This window comes from Pseudopipra pipra, chromosome 26 (genome assembly GCF_036250125.1).
Source record: "Pseudopipra pipra isolate bDixPip1 chromosome 26, bDixPip1.hap1, whole genome shotgun sequence".
NCBI lineage: Eukaryota > Metazoa > Chordata > Aves > Passeriformes > Pipridae > Pseudopipra > Pseudopipra pipra.
In genome coordinates, this window is record NC_087574.1 from 4,324,173 (window position 1) to 4,343,366 (window position 19,194).

Genomic DNA, 19,194 nt, shown 5'->3' on the forward strand with positions numbered 1-19,194 from the left:
CTACTGTGATTTACCACTGAGTACCCTGAGAGACAGCACCCATGCTGAGCTCTCCTTTGGAGAGAAGGACCAAAATTCTTAGAGATTTTGTTTCCAGAACTGGCAGTTCAACAGGAAAACTGGAACCAGCCTCACGCACAGGGTGCCTGAGTTCATTCTTCTCCAACTCTGACATTAAAGAGAGTAACCAGGTGGTGCTTTCACCACCTGTTTTGAGGACAAAAAAATTACTCCAAAGAACAAAGAACAACTATTAAAATGAGTCTCACTCATTAAGTAGCCAGCAACAATCTATCTGCAACAAAATCTAACTCACAGCCACCCACCCGAAATTGCAGTGCAGGCTTGGTGAATCAGCATGCAAACACAGTACCTGGGGGGAGGGCTGACCCAAGCCCCAAAAGAAATTCCCCTTAGCACATCACTTCCAGTGTAAGCACTGGGGCTGGCAAAGCCCATGGGAAGCTGGACTGCCTGGCAGGTGACACCCACCCAGCCACGTATAAAGAGCCACCGGCGAGGACGCCCCACTGCACTTGCCTTCCCTGTCTCTCGCTGTGCACAGCTTTGCTTCTGGGGCTGGATATCTGATCCCTTCCACCATGAGCTGCAGCATCAAGAGAACATCCAGCACCTCATGCCGGAGTGGAGGAGGAGGAGGAGGAGGCGGCTGCGGAGGCAGCAGCGGCCGGAGCTCCTCGGTGTCCTGCCGGCGCTACGCCTCCTCCGTGGTCGGCGGGGGCAGCTACGGCGGGGCAGCGTGCGGGGGCTACGGGGGCGGCCTGAGCGGGGCCGGCCTGGCCGGGGGCTACGGGGGGGCCTTTTCGGGGGGCTTCTGCGCGGGGGGGGACCTGCTCCTGGGCGGCAATGAGAAGGTCACCATGCAGAACCTCAACGACCGCCTGGCCAGTTACCTGGACAAGGTGCGAAGGCTGGAGGAGGAGAACGCTCAGTTTGAGCACCACATCCGAGAGTGGTACAGGAAACAAGCTCCCAGCGTTTCCAAGGACTACAGCTCCTACTACCAGACTATTGAACAACTCCAGAATCAGGTAGGATGGCCCCAGCTGGCGTGGCTCCATCACCACATGCTCTTCTCTCCTGTGAGGTCTTCCTCCTCCCTCTGTCCTCCTCCCTCTTTCCCCTGGCCCTGGGCTCCACCCCCTGCGGGATGGTCATTCTAGTGGTACTGCAGACACAAACCCACTGAGCTGCACCTCCCATCCATTGGGTGAGCCAACCCCCACAGCACCCACAGGCAAAAGGGCCGTGCTCCAGAAGCACAGCCTGAGGGCCCAGGGAGCTCCATCAGCCCCAGACGCGCTGGCACACGGAAATCCCACGCTGTGCAGGTGTCTCCAAAGCAGTCGTGGGTGGTTTCCAGTGCTTTCCTCTGCTCCCACCCGGTTCAGCTGGATGGAGTGCAAAGCCACAGCACCTGGATGGCAGGATCTGAGCTCCCTTTGTCCCTGCACACTCCTACAGACAGCAAGTAGAGGACCAAGGTTTTCCCTTACAATCATCTTTTTTCATAATGAGATGAGTTACAGCATCAGGGGCAAAGCCTACACTGCCTCCTACACCCCGAGTGCAGAACCCACTTGGGCTGGGTGATCTCCCAGCATAACTGTTCTTCTGTTCTTTCCCCCATCAATATACTCTTTCATCAGAACGTTTGCAAAGCCAAAATCTTCACACACTAGTCCCTGTCATAGAGCATTTCAACAACGTTCTGCGGCCCCTGCACTACTGCAGGAAACAAATCCAAGACCCACAACAACACCCTGACAAAGCTCTGGGTCTTCTTTTTTCTTGTCCTGGAAATTTAGGACACAGAAAGATTTCTCTCCACCCTCCTCTTCTGCAGATCATTTCTGCCACTGTGGACAATAACAAAATGATCCTGGACATCGATAACAGCAAGATGACTGCCGAGGACTTCCGAATGAAGTGAGTACCTCCCTGTGAACCCTGACTCTCTCATGCTGTGAATTTTACGAGACTTGTGAATGGAGGTGCTGGTGCCCTGTCCAAATGATCGAGCATTGCAGGGAACGAATGTGTAACGCTTCTCTTTCCTTTGGTACAGGTATGAGAATGAGCTGGTCATCCGTCAGACCGTGGAGGCTGACATCAATGGCTTGAGAAACATCCTGGATGATCTCACTAGGACTCGATCTTCCCTGGAATCCGAGCTGGAGACCTTGAAGGATGAGCTGATTGCCCTGAAGAGAAACCATGAGGAGGTACGATCCAATGACAAACAGCACAGCCAAGGCACCACCCTTGGATTCTTCAGCTTCCCACCCTCACACATGGAGTCAATTCCACCTTAGGCCAAGGGATTGTCGCTCCTTTTTTACCTTGATACTGCTTTGCCCACAGTCCTCAGCACAAGAAATGACCTGTGTGTGCTCTTGTGTCTCTCTCTGGACTCCCTGCAGGAAATGAGGCAGCTCCAGTCTCAGACTGGTGGGGATGTGAGTGTGGAGGTCAATGCTGCCCCTGGAGAGGACTTGACAAAGATCCTGAATGACCTGAGAAGTGAATACGAGCAGGTCATCGACAAGAACCGCAGGGAGGTGGAGCAGTGGTATGAAGTCAAGGTAGGTAGCAATGCCCAGAGAGGAGTCCCCTCCGGTGGCACAGCCCAGGCCCGCGGGCACTGGGACTGGATGAAAGGGAGAGGCTCCCTGCAGAGCTGAGCTCTCCCTCAGCAAACCTGCTCCCCCAGGGGATGCTGTGGCTCAGAAGGTGTCCCTGGCTTTGCCCCCGCAGATCGAAGAAGTCAATCGCCAGGTCACCTCCAGCAGCCAGGACATGCAGAGCAGCAGCCACCAGCTGACGGAGCTGCGGCGCGAGATGCAGAACCTGGAGATCGAGCTGCAGGCGCAGCTCAGCACGGTACGTGGGCAGGGGCTGGGCCTGCCCTGCTGGGGCTGGGCACGGAGCACCACAGCTCCCCTCCTCAACTCCTGTCTTTGCCCTTCCAGAAAAACTCTCTGGAGAACTCCTTGGCAGAAACCGAGACTCGCTACGGCTGCCTGCTGCAACAGATCCAGGCGCAGATCAACTCTGTGGAGGAGGAGCTGGCCAGCATCCGCTGTGAGATGGAGGGTCAGAGCCAGGAGTACAAGATGCTGCTGGGCATCAAGACCCGCCTGGAGCAGGAGATCCAGCAGTACCGGGCACTGCTGCAGGAGGGGCAGCAGGACCTTGTGTACGTACTCTGTTTGCAAATAAGGGCACAAAGTCGATCACAGGCTTTTCTCTCCTAGCACTCATGGAAGACAGAACAGAATCTTCTACTTGTCTGTAGCTGAAACCTAAATTCAGCAGCTTCTTTTTCACAGCATCTGCACTGAAATGTATCTATCAGAAACTTCTTAAGCACATCAAACTCAAAGGGAAACACAAAGCAGATTGTTACTGAGAGGTTTTGAGTTAATCAGTTCCTCTTGACCTGTTTGTGTGGAGTGAATTCTGTGAGAGGAATCACCATGCCAAACCAAACTGTAATGAAGTTCCTGCTGTCAGCAGACAAGGAAGAACAGCTGGAGTGGGAGAGTACAAGAATTATGTTGCAAGAGTGTTTTGCTTTTATAATTTTCTAAGAAAATACAGTTGGAGGGAAGGAAATAAAAATATAAAGAATTATTTGTGAGGTCCAGGAAAAGCCGAGCTGTTACACACACTGCATGTGATGTCAGTATGTATTTATTTTTCCCTTTCTTAAAACTCCTTTCCTTTCACAGATCATGTCAAGGAGGGGGAATGTCCTCCCATTCTCATTCTTCTAGTTCCTACTGTCATGGTCAATCTAGTGACAAGGCAGGTAAGAAACATCTTCCAAAGAGGATCCAAACCCATCCTGTTCCCATGCCTTTCACATTTTGTGTTTCATCCCTTTTCCTGTTAATACCAACCTTGTCCTATGACTTCCACATTTGCAACTGCAGCAGGGATTAAACTATTCGCAATCAAAGCTCTTCATTTCAATGTGGTTTGGCTCCAGTTCCAGACACAGGCTGATCTCCTTTCCCATGCTTTTGCTCACAAATGGGTATTTAAATAGCACATAAATAGAAATATCAGTGCTGCAAGAGACTCTTGATTTCCCCGTCAGAGCAATCAATTCTTCTTTCTTTCCACAGGGCAGTCCAGAGTGTGTTAAGATACGACCGGTGTGTTGGGCTTCCCTGACCCACTCACTGCCATGGGAGCAGCCCGGCCCACAGCAATTCCTGGGCTTCTCCTCGGATGATCTCCTTCTCCCTTTCCATGCCGTCCATCACTGCCTACACACACATTCCTGCAGTGCACTCCCTGCTCTGCTGCATGACAATGCCTCCAATAAAGCTTTACCTTTCTGCAATGCAAAGAAAACTGTGTCCAACTGTCTGTTTGGTTCATTAATATTGTATTTACGTTTAGGTGGAACGAGAGAGATAAACCTTCACAGAAAAATCAAGGTTGGGTGAATTATGTGCTATGGCCCTAAAGAAATGTGTGAACCCTAACTCAGTTGATGTCTGGATAAAATCCTGGAGATGAATCCACATTAAACTCAAGAGTGACACCTATGGGGAAGAGAAAGGGGGGGAACCCCTTTTTCATGGTGTATGTTCCAAGGGTTGTGCGAGTAGTTCAGTAGTTCAGCAGCTCAACTGAAAAATCAGGATCAATTACAAAATTTCATTAAAATTTTGTCAAATCAAAACCCCTTTCCTTTGAGTCACTGAACAAGAAATCAATCCCATCCAGGCAGCCCTCTCCCAGCCTCTAGATGAGAGCTCTGTCTAATCTTGTTCGATAAAGCAAAAGGTCAGATCAGGAAATGAGTGAGGCGTATGAAAGAAGTTCTCCTACTAACTTAATGTTCAGTTGTTGGGATTATTCCTCCTGCTATGTTGGAAAATCCGGGCTCAGGACTTTTATTTGCTAGTTCCATATGAAGGAGTGTTCTTCCTTACTCCATAAGGCCATTCCCAGCTCCACGGCCGTGCAAGCTCTGGGTGGAGGATGGCAGAGTGCAGGCAAGGTTCAAACTTCCTAACCAAAACCACTCTCATGTTATTTGGGCTCAAGAGAGAAAGGTGAAATATTTCAGTCATTTCAAACTTACAGATTGCATTTCAGTGTTTGGTTTGCAGGGCTGAGGAAGCTGCTGAACAGGGCTGGTCACATAGCAGGGGAGTGGCTCCACTGCCACCCTGTCCCAGACCCAGGTGGGTCTCACAAAGCTCGTTGTTCCCTGAACAGCTCCTAAATCACCAACATTTCCTATCCTGTCACACAGCTGTGCACTTGCACTTCGGTCTGCAAAGAGATCTGGGTCAGGCAAAACATCTTAGATTCGGATAACAGGGTAATTCTTAGTTTAAAAGGCATCAAACTGTTCCATGTTACAATCCAAAGCCGAATTCTCAGCACAGTAGAAAAGAGATGAGTCAGAGAAACTATTTCCTTGGGAAACAAAGGAGGTTTGTAAAGTCAAAGCAGAAATACCTGTCCCTGGAGTCATGACAGGGCTTTCCTGCTCCTGTGCCAGTAACAGACTCTGCTCTGCCTTCCCCTCCCTTTTACTTCTCCTATCAGCCAGTGCTGACCACCCCAAACCCCTCAGCATCAGGCAGCTACGATGGCCTTTGGGATCAAACACCTTCTTCGGCCACAGCTTAACTAGGAAGAATGTTTGTGAGCCCAGAAAGGAGCCAACTGTGTTCTAGGCTGTCTGTTGGGAACGCTCTCGAGCCTCCTGCTTCCCTTCTGCTCTTTTTTAGGTGGGGCACACTGGCAGTGTCTGTACAGGCAATGCTGTGGTTGAGCCCAGTTCTGCTCCACTGCTGTGTCCCAGGAACCACAGAAATAGGTCCCACAGTTCCGTACCACGGACAGGATTTATCCGTAGGTGACGGGCAGCGTGTCCGTCTGGGTTGGCTCACACGGCATCCTCTGGTGGCAATTCAGGAAATATACACTAGGATTTGTGACAGAAACTGTTCTAAACAGTCCCAAATTAAATTCCAGCCTCAACCCTAAGACACGGTTTGGCCAAGGAAAGAACGGCTTAAAAACCAGTAAAATCGGCAGGTTTGTATTTTCATTTCGCTCAGGAGGAGGGCGAATCCAAAGGCGCTGTGTTCGACGGCCGGGCCTGCAGGGGGAGCTCGGAGCCGCTCCCGCTTCCCAAGGCCCCAAATCCAGGGATCGTGGCTTTGGGAGGGTTCGGGAGGCTCAGTTCTGGCTTCCCCCTGGATCAGGACGTACCTGCAGGATTAAGACCCACAGCACATGTTTCTTTTTGCAAAGGCAGCTCTTAGGTATGGACAGGTACGACAGCCCACTGCGGCTCCCGGTGCCTTTGTGCACACTCCTGCCCGGCCATGGCACTCCTGGCCACGAGGAAATGGGACCACGGAGGTGACACAGCAGATTTCCCTCTCAGCCCACGAGGACTCAAGAAATGAGAAGAGGAATTCTGGCTCACTGTGCCTGTGACAAAAAGAGAGATGAGAGGAAGCTGCTCCTGTGATATTTCTCACATTTACCAGCCCACCATAACAGTGAAAAATAACAGCAGCCAAGTTAACCAAGTACAAGAATTCTTGGAGGAAAAATCCTTTCTCTCTGTATTCCAATTAACAATTTCTATTCGTTCATGTGGAGTGGTAATCCCAACAAACCTCACAATTCTTTAAATATTTCCACACTGTGGCTGTTCCATCCCTGGCAGTGTCCAAGGCCAGGTTGGACAGGGCTTGGAGCAACCTGGGCTGGTGGAAGGTGTCCCTGCCCATGGCAGGGGGTGGGACTGGATGGGCTTTAAGGTCCCTTCCAACCCAAACCATTCCATGATTCCCTGATGAAGGACAAGCACTCTCAGCCACACTGGGGCTGACTCTCAGAGCTGTTTTAGCAGTGCCTAAAGAGAGGTTTCTGCAGGCTGCAATTACTCCTAATAGCTCCGTTTGGGAGCCCACGCTCCGCGGCTCCGCCAAGCCTGGCTCCAGGGAACACCTTTCCCTGGCACACCCCTGTGCTCCCAGCCCTGGTTGGGATCAAAGGCACCCACAGCCTCAGTAATCAACATTTTCTTACAACATTCCCAATGCTAGTTCAGTTCTTTCCCACAACCCGATGTCGATAATTATTGGCAGTACCCAAAAGTTCACAGCGATCACACGCACGCAGAGATTTTAAACAAATGCCAACTGCTCCTGTCTGTTGAAAATGTTAGAAATCATTTCACCAGTTCTTACGTTATTAAAGCTGAATCCATTTGGAAAGAGTGAAAAGGCACATTCCAGTCACTTGCTTTTGGTGGCCTTGGGCTGCCCAAAATACAGACAACTGGCACAGACCTCGGTTTGTAATGAAAGGAAGATATTTAAAGCTGAATTGGGGTGTCAGAAGCTGGTGGAAAATCACAGCTCCCAGTTAAGGTAACAGCCAGGAGTGCCTGGGGAGGGACCTGCCTGGTACACGGGGAAAATGCTCCTGGTTGAAAGTGGCACAAACTGCTAAGAGTAGCCAGAAATCCCCTTCTCCTCCCCTGAAGGTGTGTGGCCAGCCAGGGCAGCCAGAGCCAGGGCTCCCAAGGGCTTTCTGTGGGCTGAGAGTTGCCATGAGAACCACGTGTTTACAAACACCTCCCTGGCAGCAGCTCCCAAACCGGAGACTCCAGGACTGGCCCTTGCAGAGCAACAGCTGGACTTTCTCACTGAGCCCAAGAGAGATCTGGAGACTCCAAGAATTCCTCTCAAGCAAAACCGAGTATGAAACTGCCTGTAGGATTGGGAAAGCCCAAATCCAAGGATCCATCAGGAGGATACTAAGAGAGCTCCTTGTTTTCAAATCCAGAACATGTGTTTAAGGCTTGCACAGTAAAATCTCAGCCCTTACTGGAAGCTGTGGTTTATCCCCATGATCAGAATATATTCTTATGAAATTAGAGAGAGAAATAATAATCTGTAATTCTGTGAGTACAAATACGTGTGTATAGATATAAATATATGAGCACATAGATAGAAATAACACACAAATGTTTTACAGAATAAAGCAGCTCAGCTCTGCTACACACCCCCACCTACTCTCTGTTTCTCCCAAATCTGGGAGGCATTTTTGAGTAGGAATTTTCCACGTGGCCTATGGGAAGATCCCTGTGATAGTTCCAGGCCTCCTCCCTCACTGTGACTGCACTGACGTGGCCAGAGTCCAACACCCAGAGCTCCCCTGGCCCGGGCCAGGCTCAGTCTGCCCGGGTTTGGCAGAGCCTCTGCGCTGCCTCTGCCGCTGCCTGCACAAACCTGACTTCTGGAACACGTCCTCCTGGCCCTTGGATGCTTGGCTCTTAAATAATAGTTTCCAGCCCCATCATACCTTGCTGAGATTTACCAGCCAGATAACAGGTTAAAGGAAGTGTAAAAGTACATCCAGTGAGTTGTCTTTCACTCCTCAGGGCTTGGTGCCCAACTGAACCTTCCTTCCCACACAATCTTTAATCACACGATAAGAAAATCTGTTTTATTTTCCTGTCTCAGGTACTTTAGTCCTTCATGTGCTTTATAGTTAGAGTTCTGGACTGATAAAGACTTTAAAGCTGTTTATGTTTCTAGGGTAACAGGGACAATAATGAGGCTTTTCCACACCACAGCCAGTTTCAAGGATTTGCCAAGTATTCACACTGCTCGCAATTACTGAAGTGCTTGAGCTCTTCAGGATCTTTTACTATTTTCCTCATACTAACCTATTAAAATATTCTATAAGTGGCAACCACTGAGAAATTAAATTCTGTAGCTCTGCAGGAGCCTGGGCAGGAATGGTTCCAGTTCAGCTCAAATCATTGATCCATCATTTCTCTTCTGCCGGGAACGACCCAGACCCTGGACAGGAATGGCTTGTCCTGTGTCTTACTCCCCTCATTTCTGTTAACACAGAACCCTTACATGACCTTATTTCTCACCTCTTTCAATGCAGAAATTGTGCATTCCCACATGCATTTCCCTTCACCACATTCCCTCTACTTTGCAAAAATAGTAATTTTGAGCAAGTTCCCACTGTTGCTCTGCTCTCCCCTCCCCTTCCCCAACCGCTCCCAGCCGTGCGTGCACGTGCTGGGACCTGCCCTTCAGCACAGAAACATCCTTGTCTCTGAATCTGTTGGCACATTTGGGGACTATATGGCAATGCCAGGTTTGTGAGGATTAAGGAAAAAGATTAATGATGGGCTATAAAAACCAGACAGGTGAGAAATGTATTCTGGGCAGACATTCACCACAGTTACCTTGCTACCAGCTGCAGATCAGAGCCTGTTGTCATTGGTTCCTCTCACGAGGAAGTTTAAAGAAAAAAATATGGAATTTTGTGCTTGAATTAAAGAGCTGCAAATGTTTCATGCCTGTGGTCTTCAAAAGGGAAGAAAAACATCCCAAGTTGGGATCTTAAGAGGGCCTGTGGCACAATTGGTTGGGAGGGGCAGCCAAAGTTTGGATGAGCAAGAGAAGAGATGGAGACTAAAAATGTGGATGTGAAAAGGCAGCACATTAGCACTGATGGAAGCAGAGGCAGAAAGGAATAATTACCAGAAGGAACAAACAGTTAAAAATTTAAAAGGTAGATTCAGAATAATAACTCTACATTGCTCATTCACCCACAGAAGCATCACTGGAATTGCAGCCACCAACAAAGCTGGTTAAAATGTCCAGCAAGTTCATTTAACTGGAATTGCATTAGCAACTCCTGGCAGCAAATACAGCAGGATGTGAGAAGAGAGGAGGATATGCCAGAGTCACTCGAGGGCAAGAAAAAAGGGTTTACAGTTAATAAAACTACCCTGAAGCAACAATAACGATTTTATAAGGCAGAGCTCATAAAAGTAAAGCAGAACCCAGTTCCAGCCAGGATTTTGGGTGTGACTGGATGACTTTGCTTGAAAAAATGTGTCTCCCTTCCCCTCTGATAAGGTGCAGATAAAGGAAAATCCCTGTGCTGACCATTCCTTACAGGGGAAAAGCTGACCCTACAATAAATTAGGTTTATGATACTGGGAGAAAATGAGACCTATGCTGAATGCTAAAAGCACATTCTTTCACTGGCCATACTAAAGGCTTTTTCCAAGCATTTAAGTGCATGTTCTCACCTTAAAGGAGTCCCTACAAAAACAAACACATGCAGCCATTGAGGTAAAACAGAGATAAAAGTTAAAAGAAAAAACCAAAACCTTTCTGGAAACTTAAAATTCAGTTTTAGCACAAATGCTGTGTGGGGGACTGATTTGGTACTAGAAGCTTATTTGGTGGTACAGATCAGATTAATCCATTTGACAGTGTATCCCAAGCCTTTCCTCTCCTGACATTTTCAGCTGTACTTCCAAACTGCCACGAAGAACTGCAGTTCATTCTTTGGGAGATTCTTCCCTGCCAGCCGATGCAAACCCACCGTGCCTGCAGTACCTGATCAATATTCTGCCAGTGTGACACATGGGGATTGCTGCTTTTACTCAAGGCTTGCAGAGGGAGTGCAGAGGCCTTCCAGATCCACATTTTCATGAGTTGGATCATAAAACAGATGTACATTTCATTTTGCAAAACCCAAAAATACACTGCTTTGAGGTGCTGACGTGGGAGTCCAGGGAATGCTGAAGGAGTACCTAAGGGGAAGGACATTCCTTTCTCCTTGCAGCAGGAGACAAACCCCAAAAAGGACACACTGGGATTTGTTCTCCTTTCAGCTTCTTGCATTTCAGTGCAGAAAAGCACATGGACTGTTCTTTATGCTCTAACTATGGACTTGAGTATTTAGTGATAAAATAACTGTTCTCCTGCAGCTTTCTCTCTGTCTGCAGGCAGACTGCAGCCTCCTGACACCACCATTCACCTGTTCACAGCCCCTGGAACAGTTACTGGCCAGGCAGGTTTGTCCAGCCCGGGGCTGAACAGGACATTCAGGTCTCTGGGAGGAAGGACCGTTGTTTCTCTGGCAGCAGCAGTGGCCCTGTGGCTCTGAGGAGAGGCTGCACAGCTTCACTGTGCAGGTGGAGAGCTGTCTACAGAGAGGAAAGAACTCAGCTCGATGTCCAGGGCTGAAGTGTGGCACACATCCTGTGTGTATCCAGTGATTTATTGCATCCCTGAGTCACTGCACGGTTCCTGATAAGGGTGATACAGGTGCTGTTTGTTCTCCCCGTGTGCTGTTTGTTCTTCCCCTCCCTGAAGCTGGCCCACAGTTTGACACCTCTGTACACAGGGAGTGCAGCTCTATTGTGTGGCCTGAAATACCTGGAGCATTTTTCATGGGCATAGGAAGGCCTGGCTGCTCCTGAGAGCTGCAAACGCTGCCAGGACAGCACTCCCTCTGTCTCCAAAGCACTCACAGGGAGTGAGGAGGAAGGAGAGTGGAAGGAAAGCTGTGAGTATCCCCTCGTGTGTTAGGGATGCTTAGGGAGGAGCTTGCAGTAGCAAAAGCTTTTGAAAATCCATCTTGCATAACAGAAGACTTGAAAATTTTAGAAATAACATTTTCATGACTCTCAAAGACCAGAAGACTAAGTGATTCTGTTTCTTCTCATCACTTCTCTCTTTGAGCAGCAATCAAAGGACTCAGTGTATAATCAGACACTTGTTTCTCCTCACTCCCCAGGTACTCAGAGTTGTTAATGCTTCTCTTTGCTACAAATGCAGCCATGGCTGCTTCAGAAGGATTCTTGTGTCTGCAGAAAACCAGACACTCTCAGATGCAGCAGGTTCTCTGTCAGCCCAAACTGAATCGAGAGCAAAGAAAAAAACAGAGAAAATGTCACTTCTGAAAGAAAAACCTGTCTCAAGGGAAATGAGGAAAAAAAAAGGGGTAGGAACAGGTTTTGTCCATGTCCACACCAGCTCGGCTCCTTTCAAGCTCTGTTATCAGGCTGAATCACTCTGTTAAAACTCTTTCATGAGATTACACAAGAAGGTCTTTGTGTGAGTCCCTCTGATCGTGGCGCTGGCGCAGCGGGGGCCGTGCACTCCCACCCCTTTGTTTCCATGCAGGTAAACTCTGACCAGGTGTAGGAACGCTCCCCTCGGCACGGAGACGCCTCCCCCAAATCCCACCTTTTGCTTCAAGAGGCGGTGGTCAGGGGGAGGAATCGCCTCCCGTGTGTGGAGGTGTTTGGGAAGGAATCAGCCCACTCCACAGCCACTGACCAATAAGGGAATTGCCGTGTTGGCAGAGGGCTTAGGGCTGATAAATTCCACGGGTCTCAGATAACACCTTCTGGAGACAACTCCCATTGTCACCGGCTTAAAAGCAGTGAGGTGGGGGAGCAGGGCACACTCCTGCCTCGGGATCAGGAACCTGTGAGTGCAGCTTGGTTTTCCAAGGTCCTTGGTTTTCCTCACCATGACCAGTTACAGCTTCAGGCAAACCAGCTCTTCCGTGGCGGGGGGGCCTGTCGGCTCCTCGCTGCGGTTCGGCGGCAGCTTCAGGGCCCCCAGCATCCACGGGGGCTCCGGGGGCAGGGGCGTGTCCGTGTCCTCGGCCCGGTTTGTCTCCTCGGGCCTGGGAAGCGGCCTGGGGGGAGGCTACGGAGGCGGCTTTAGCAGCAGCTTTAGCTATGGGGGCGGCCTGGGAGGCGACGGGCTCCTCTCGGGAAACGAAAAGGCGACCATGCAAGGCCTGAATGACCGCCTGGCGTCCTACCTGGAGAAGGTGCGCGCGCTGGAGGACTCCAACGCTGACCTCGAAACTAAAATCCGAACCTGGTACCAAAAACAAGGGCCAAGCCCAACTCGGGACTACAGCTCTTATTTCAAGACTATTGAGGACCTTCGAGACAAGGTAGGTGTTAATATTTACCAAAATCCATCTTTGATTTGCTCTTAAGAAGCACAGCATGAAAACCCAAAGAGCAAACCTTCCCCAGGGAGCCCCCAGAGGGCCTTGCAGGGAGGTGAGATGGATGTGCAAGGAATGGGCGGGGGATAAAGAAAATGTCAGTGGGGAATTATCTGCTTTTTAGATGTTAGCCAGGAGCAGGCACAAACCAGTCAGTGTGGGATGTCTGAGTACTTAACTCTCTGATAGTGTTTGCTTTTGTACACACACATGTACTTACACACATGCTGGTCATGTACACACTTATGACCAGTTAATTACATATCACCATATATAAACTGATATATAAAGAGAACCGAGCAGTGACAGCAACCTGCTTGTCTCTGTACCTCTCACCTGCCATAAGGTTTGAAAACCCTTAGAGGCCCCATCATATTGCTTTAACAATGAGAATAAAAATGGGCTAAGGACAATTTCTCTTTCATCTTTCCCCTACTTAACCTTGGAATGGAGATAAAAGCACTGAAACATTTGGCATAGGGAAGAAGGAAGCAGCAGACACGAAGTAATCAATGCCATATATAAATGCAGGATTTGCCCCAAGAGCCCATGGGTACCTGATAACAGATTGCTGGGGTGATACACACCCTGCAAAACACAGGCAGTCGCTGATTAAACTATGTAAATAAATCAAAGAAAACTTGAGGTTTAGTTTTCGGAGTTCAGCCTGGAGTTCATGACCACTCCCATGCAGGTTCCTGCTCCTCCTGCAACCCATCCGCCTTCGCTCCTGATTTGGAATCTGAGCTCTGCTGAAGGCAGAACTGGCAATGAGACTTTTTTCCTTCAGTATTCTTTTCCCACCTTTCTTTCACTCCCCTTCGTTAAGAGAGGGAAAATGTTGCTCCAGCTGTTTTTGTGTTTTTGAGTTTTAGGAGTGGCAGGCAATGATGTGCTTTCCAGGTAAAACTGAACAGGGATCCCTCCTAAATAAACAACATTTCCTTTAGAGGCTTTCATGATGCATTAAAAGAATAAATAAACACTATCCTGGGTGTTCTAGGAAATAAAAATATGTTCCAGGATGTTACCTCTAAGTCCTCTCCCCCTAAGCCAGCCCATAGTTTTGTCTCACAGTGGAGAGAGGCTTGAGAGGAGTGGCTTTTCTACATAAAGCCACTTCACACACCAGACACAAGGATACGTCCCAAGCTGCCAATCCTGGCAGAAGTCTGAGATAAATCTGTGCAATGTGTTTGCTGCAAATCATTGATTCTTCCCTACACCTCTGTTTGCAGTAGCTACAGATGAAACAGAGTCTTCACTCTTATCTGCAGAGCAGGGAGGCAGGGAACACTTGTTTCAGCCTCAGCAATGAGCTCCCTTTGTTTGCAGATCCTGGATGCCACCATCGACAATGCCAGGATTGTGCTGCAGATTGACAACGCCAGGCTGGCTGCCGACGACTTCAAAACCAAGTGAGTCGTTCTGGAGAGGGGAAAGGTCTCGTGAGTAGGCAAAACCCCCTGTTGAGCCAAAGGGCAATGAAACAAGAACAGAATGGCCATAAAACCCCCGTGTGAACACTGGTTTGATCCTGTCTGTGCAGCTCAACCCTTCGTGTATTTGCTAAAAGCACCATCTGCACCACATAAATCCTACAAACCCAAACACTCTCATATAAAATAATGTGTTTCTTGTGGGCTGGCTAATCAGCGAACCTGAATGGGCTTGTTTTGCCTTCTGAAGGTTTGAAACTGAGCAGGGGCTTCGCCAGAGCGTGGAGGCCGACATCAACGGCCTGCGCCGCGTCCTGGACGAGCTGACCCTGGCCAGAGCCGACCTGGAGCTGCAGATCGAGAGCCTGAAGGAGGAACTGGCTTATCTGAGGAAGAACCACGAGGAGGTAAAACCCAGGAAACGCGTTTGAAAGCGGCACTATAGAAACAGCCTGTGGAGATGTGGAGCCCCTCAGGATTGCCCTGGGGCCTCCAGCGGTGAGGAAAAGATTTCTGTGTAGGTTGGGACCCCCCGCCAGTACCTCAGGGCAGTCAGTCAGCCTTAGCCCTTGAAGAAAGAACAGGAGGTTCATAATGTTTTCCGTGATGATTGTGCCCTCTTTTGTCTCCTCTGCCATCCCCACAGGAGATGAGTGCCCTGAGAGGACAAGTAGCCGGCCAGGTCAGTGTTGAACTGGACTCTGCTCCAGGCATTGACCTGTCCAAGATCCTGGCGGATATGAGAGACCAGTATGAACAAATGGCTGATAAGAACAGGAAGGATGCTGAGGCCTGGTTCCACAGCAAGGTAAACCCCCTCCATACTGTGCAAATACTGACCAAAAAACCCATGAAAGAAACAAGTGCTAAAAGGCACAGAAAGCTGCTGTGACAGCCCTACACTGCCCACCCTTCTCACATGGTGTTTTCCCTGTCTCAGACCGAGGAGCTGAACCGGGAGGTGGCCATTAACACCGAACAACTGCAGAGCAGCAAGTCCGAGGTCACTGACCTGAGGCGCAGCCTGCAAGGGCTGGAGATCGAGCTGCAGTCCCAGCTCAGCATGGTACGTCCAGCTCTGCACTGCCTGACCCCCCCACTGAAATGGGCCCGTACTGCCCTCCCCGTGGAGAGTCCTGTACGTGGCACCAGCCCCTCTGTGGTTCCCCCTGGCAGAAAGCGGCGCTGGAAAGCACCTTGGCCGACACGGAAGCGCGTTACGGGGCGCAGCTGGCGCAGATCCAGGGGCTGGTTGGCAGCATGGAGGCACAGCTGGCAGAGCTCCGAGCTGAGATGGAGCGCCAGAACACCGAGTACAAGATCCTCATGGATATCAAGACTCGGCTGGAGCAAGAGATCGCGACTTACAGACAGCTGCTGGAAGGCCAGGAGTCCCAGTAAGAACCTTCTGTCTGACCCTGCCGTGGTGCTCACTTGCCACAGCACCTCAGTAAACACAACTGCCAACACTCCCGGGGGTCTACAGTTTGTAACAGATTAATTGCTCTGGACCCTGGTGGAAGTAGAAATGTTACAGCTCCCATTTACATGAGATGAGACCTCAGAGAGTTTTTAAAGGGGAAGAAAACACAGGAGATTAAGTGTAACAACAATTAGAGTGATCAGCTGCTTCACAGTCAGGAAAAGTGCAGTTAATAATGTTTTACAGGGTATAAAAATTAAGAACAAATTCCTATAAACTTCCTGTTGCCAGGCAGAGAGCTTTTACCCCTCAGGAATCAGTGTGGAAGGAAATACTGTGAAGAGAAGGCAGCAAGGCTGGCCCTGCTCAGCCCCTGAGTCACCCCACATGGGAGCACAGCTCTCTGTCATCTCACACAGCCTCCAGGAGGGAAAAAATGAGACAGGGGTGGAAAGGTTTTGATTTCCTCTATTCCTCCTTTTCCATAATTGTCTTTTCCCAATGCAGTTGTTTAAAAATATGTTTCTTACAACAACTCCCTCTCCCTGGCTGAGAAGGAGCACAGGGAGATGGGTATCCCTGCTCTGACCACACAATGTACCTGACTGACAGAGAATTTGCTCTCATCCATCCTTGTCTCACACAGCATTTCATGTGTTAACTCCTTGTTCAACTGCTCTCTCTTTGTTCCACAGGATGTTTGGCTCCCTTTCAGGAACTCCTGGTAAGAATCCTTGCTCTCTCAGGAGAAGCTTTATTTTATAAAAGGAAATACACATAACTCTGGTAGTTTGGTCCTTTCTAGAGAGGAGTCTGCATTGATTTGCCACAGAAAAAAATCTAATGATAACAAATGATGTCTCTGACTAGAATTGAACAAATTTCAGCCATTAAAAGATGTCAGACATGAGGAAAAAAAATCCCAGACTCTGCTACAGTAAAGGCAAAGTAAAGCACAAAACACTTAATCATTTCCCCAGATGAAAGGACACGGGAATTGAAGCTTGGCCAGCTCGGGGGAATTGCAGGAACACGCCACTAAAACCTGCCTTGAGCTGTTAGAGGTCAGCAGTATCTTAAAAGGGATGAGTCAAATCCAGGAGATGGAGAGGAAAAGTTCTGAGAGAAGGGAATGAGAGACGAGGCCCAAGCCAAGCTCAGTGCCCGTCACAGAGTGGGCTCGTGTGAGCTGGGCTTAAATAATTGCTGTTCCTTCTCTCCATGTTATTGCAGACAAAAGAGACAAGCGGGGAGATGGGAAACAGCAGTGAGGATCCTCCAGAGGTCATCTGCAAAGTGAGAAAAGACAGACAGCACACGGGGATTGAGACGGAGAGGAATCACTCTGAACCGCTGGAAACGACTTTTAAAGCACAGAAAGTTCTTGGGCACACAAAGTTTCGGCAGCTACACTCACAAAATGGTGATTCAGTTGCAAATAGAGTCAGCTTTGCAATTATTTCCAGGTCTTGCATGTACTGAATTGCTGCATCTACTCAAATAAAGATGATCTTCTTGCAATCTTCGCTTCTTTGGAGTTACTGTGATATTTCAGAGCAGTTTGGCTTTACTCAGGCAGGAAGTAGCCAGGCAGCCTCCCTGAGAGGGGAGTGCTCACAGTGTGGGGGTGGCTTGGGCTCCATCCTGATTCCTTCTGTCTCCTCTTGCTGGCAGGAGCTCAGAATAAGGAGGCAACAGCATCCCCAGCCCCTCAGTGGGGCACACAAGAGTGACTCGAGTTTTTAACTACACCACTGAGCACTCTGCAGAGCAGGGGCAGTGGGATGGGAAGTGATTCCAGAGAGCAGCAGGAGCTGGCAGACGTTTCATTAGAGTAAAACATAAAGCTGTTAAACTGGGTCGCAGGAAACTCCTACAGGAACAAACAGGGTGAGCAGCAGTTGGGAGACTTCTTCACTTCCTCCCCCAGTTCACACAGAGGTTACCAACCTTTAGCACCAGTTTCAGCCCCCTTCTCTCTCATGCTGTTGAAGGTGTATTATCCCAGCTGAAATTCCAAACAGAATCACTTTTCCAGCCCCAGAAATCAATTATTTCATTTCCTACCACCTCTCTCCAAGCTGACAGCTGAGGAAACTTTTCAGGGCTTGTGCTAAAAGCAACCCATGGCTCCAGCCCAACCAGCACCTTCCCAGCTCCTGCTGCCACCAGAGGCTCCTCAGCTGAGGGGGAGTGGGAACAGGGATGTGCCCAGACTGGAAGCATCCCAACACTGCTCTCCCCCAGAGTGGATCAGAGTGTTTCAGCGACACATCACCGGATCCTTCAGCACTTCTCTCCTTGGCCTTGAGAAATGTTCATGAGCCCTTGTTCACACCAGATTAATGGAGTGTTCTCGTGGCTCAGAGCACCCCAGAGCTCTGGACCTGCTCCCTCGACGCAGGACAACCCTCTTCAGTCCCAAGGTGCTGGTGCCTGGTTTTGGCTCAGCGGTGACTCAGGGGACCTGTCAAGATCAGCTGTCAGCACTGACACCGACAGTGCCAGCTCCGCCTCTGGAATGAGGCACGGTGGCTTTGGGCACTGTGACAGGAGACAAAAACAGTGATGAAAAGTAAGAACCAGCAAAGAGACACAGAGAAAGGGACAAGATGGGGAGAACAGGGGGAAACAGGGGCAGAATTGAAGAGAGCAGTGGCCTGAAAAGCCCATGGGGAGCAGGGGGTTCTTCAGGAGCTCACCCATTTCTGCGGGGTTTGCTTTGGGAGGAGAAGCAGCTTTCAGTGGTTCAGCACAGGCAGTTCCTGAGGGCTGACACATTTGCTAATGCACATTTTTGTACCAAACTTACTCCCTACAACAATCAGACCTGGAAACCCCCTCAGAAGACAGGACAAACAACTCCAGGTTTGGTTTTTAATCTTAACAAATCCCATTCCCTGAGAGGAAGTTCTTGTGACAAAACCAGTCGGGGTGTGAGGTCACTGGTGCAGATTTCTGGTGTTGTCCAGCTGCAAATGTGAACGTCTGACAAGAAATTCTTTTCACTTCAGGAATGCAAACTATAAGAATCCTGAATTCTTGGGTTTATAGCCTAACTTTATTTTATAGTTGTATTGATTGTGTACCATATCTGCAGGGCAATGAAGGATTTCTGGTGAAATGTTTAATATAAAATACACAGACACTATAATTTTAGAACCTGGCTCAGGAAAAAAAAAAAAGTTTGGTAAAGGTATGTCAGGTTCTTCTCTGAGTGATGGGTCTATCAGTCATAGAGTTATCACTGAGATGACAAACAAGCTGCTGCTTGACTCAAACTTGCTGTCCTGAGAGGAGGGGCTGGAGTGTGTCAGCTCCGTTAATCCCACAGCAGAGGTAACAAAAGGGTTTGTGCAGCACAGACATGTCAGGGGATGTGTTCCAGGAAAGCTCCATGGAAGATGACAAACCAAGGAGTTTGTGCACCACAGGTACAACGCTGAGAGTGTGCAA

At 49.3% G+C, this 19,194-nt stretch overlaps 2 protein-coding genes and 1 long non-coding RNA gene across 3 annotated transcripts in view; 2 read left to right on the forward strand and 1 right to left on the reverse strand.

Moving 5' to 3' along the window:
• The window catches only part of LOC135402772 (uncharacterized), a 149,087-nt gene that overhangs the window by 80,548 nt on the left and 49,345 nt on the right, over positions 1-19,194 (reverse strand). The window lies entirely within an intron of this gene.
• Positions 349-4,372, forward strand: LOC135402761 (keratin, type I cytoskeletal 16-like). The gene is made up of 8 exons (XM_064636214.1): positions 349-1,052; positions 1,868-1,950; positions 2,090-2,246; positions 2,445-2,606; positions 2,779-2,904; positions 2,994-3,220; positions 3,756-3,835; positions 4,155-4,372. Exons 1-8 carry the CDS (start codon positions 603-605, stop codon positions 4,172-4,174), a joined length of 1,305 nt encoding a protein of 434 aa, XP_064492284.1. The 5' UTR covers positions 349-602; the 3' UTR covers positions 4,175-4,372.
• On the forward strand, positions 12,130-17,259 carry LOC135402762 (keratin, type I cytoskeletal 19). The gene is made up of 8 exons (XM_064636215.1): positions 12,130-12,819; positions 14,212-14,294; positions 14,566-14,722; positions 14,962-15,123; positions 15,256-15,381; positions 15,492-15,712; positions 16,434-16,462; positions 16,972-17,259. The coding sequence occupies exons 1-8, from the start codon at positions 12,382-12,384 to the stop codon at positions 17,007-17,009; spliced, it is 1,254 nt and encodes a 417-aa protein (XP_064492285.1). The 5' UTR covers positions 12,130-12,381; the 3' UTR covers positions 17,010-17,259.

Excerpts from the sequence above, each read along its gene's own strand:
- LOC135402761 (XM_064636214.1), top strand. The coding sequence starts at position 603 with ATGAGCTGCAGCATCAAGAGAACATCCAGCACCTCATGCCGGAGTGGA. Across the intron at positions 1,053-1,867 it reads TTGAACAACTCCAGAATCAG|ATCATTTCTGCCACTGTGGA; the intron begins GTAGGATGGCCC and ends CCTCTTCTGCAG. Across the intron at positions 2,905-2,993 it reads TGCAGGCGCAGCTCAGCACG|AAAAACTCTCTGGAGAACTC; the intron begins GTACGTGGGCAG and ends TTGCCCTTCCAG.
- LOC135402762 (XM_064636215.1), top strand. The coding sequence starts at position 12,382 with ATGACCAGTTACAGCTTCAGGCAAACCAGCTCTTCCGTGGCGGGGGGG. Across the intron at positions 12,820-14,211 it reads TTGAGGACCTTCGAGACAAG|ATCCTGGATGCCACCATCGA; the intron begins GTAGGTGTTAAT and ends CTTTGTTTGCAG. Across the intron at positions 15,382-15,491 it reads TGCAGTCCCAGCTCAGCATG|AAAGCGGCGCTGGAAAGCAC; the intron begins GTACGTCCAGCT and ends TCCCCCTGGCAG.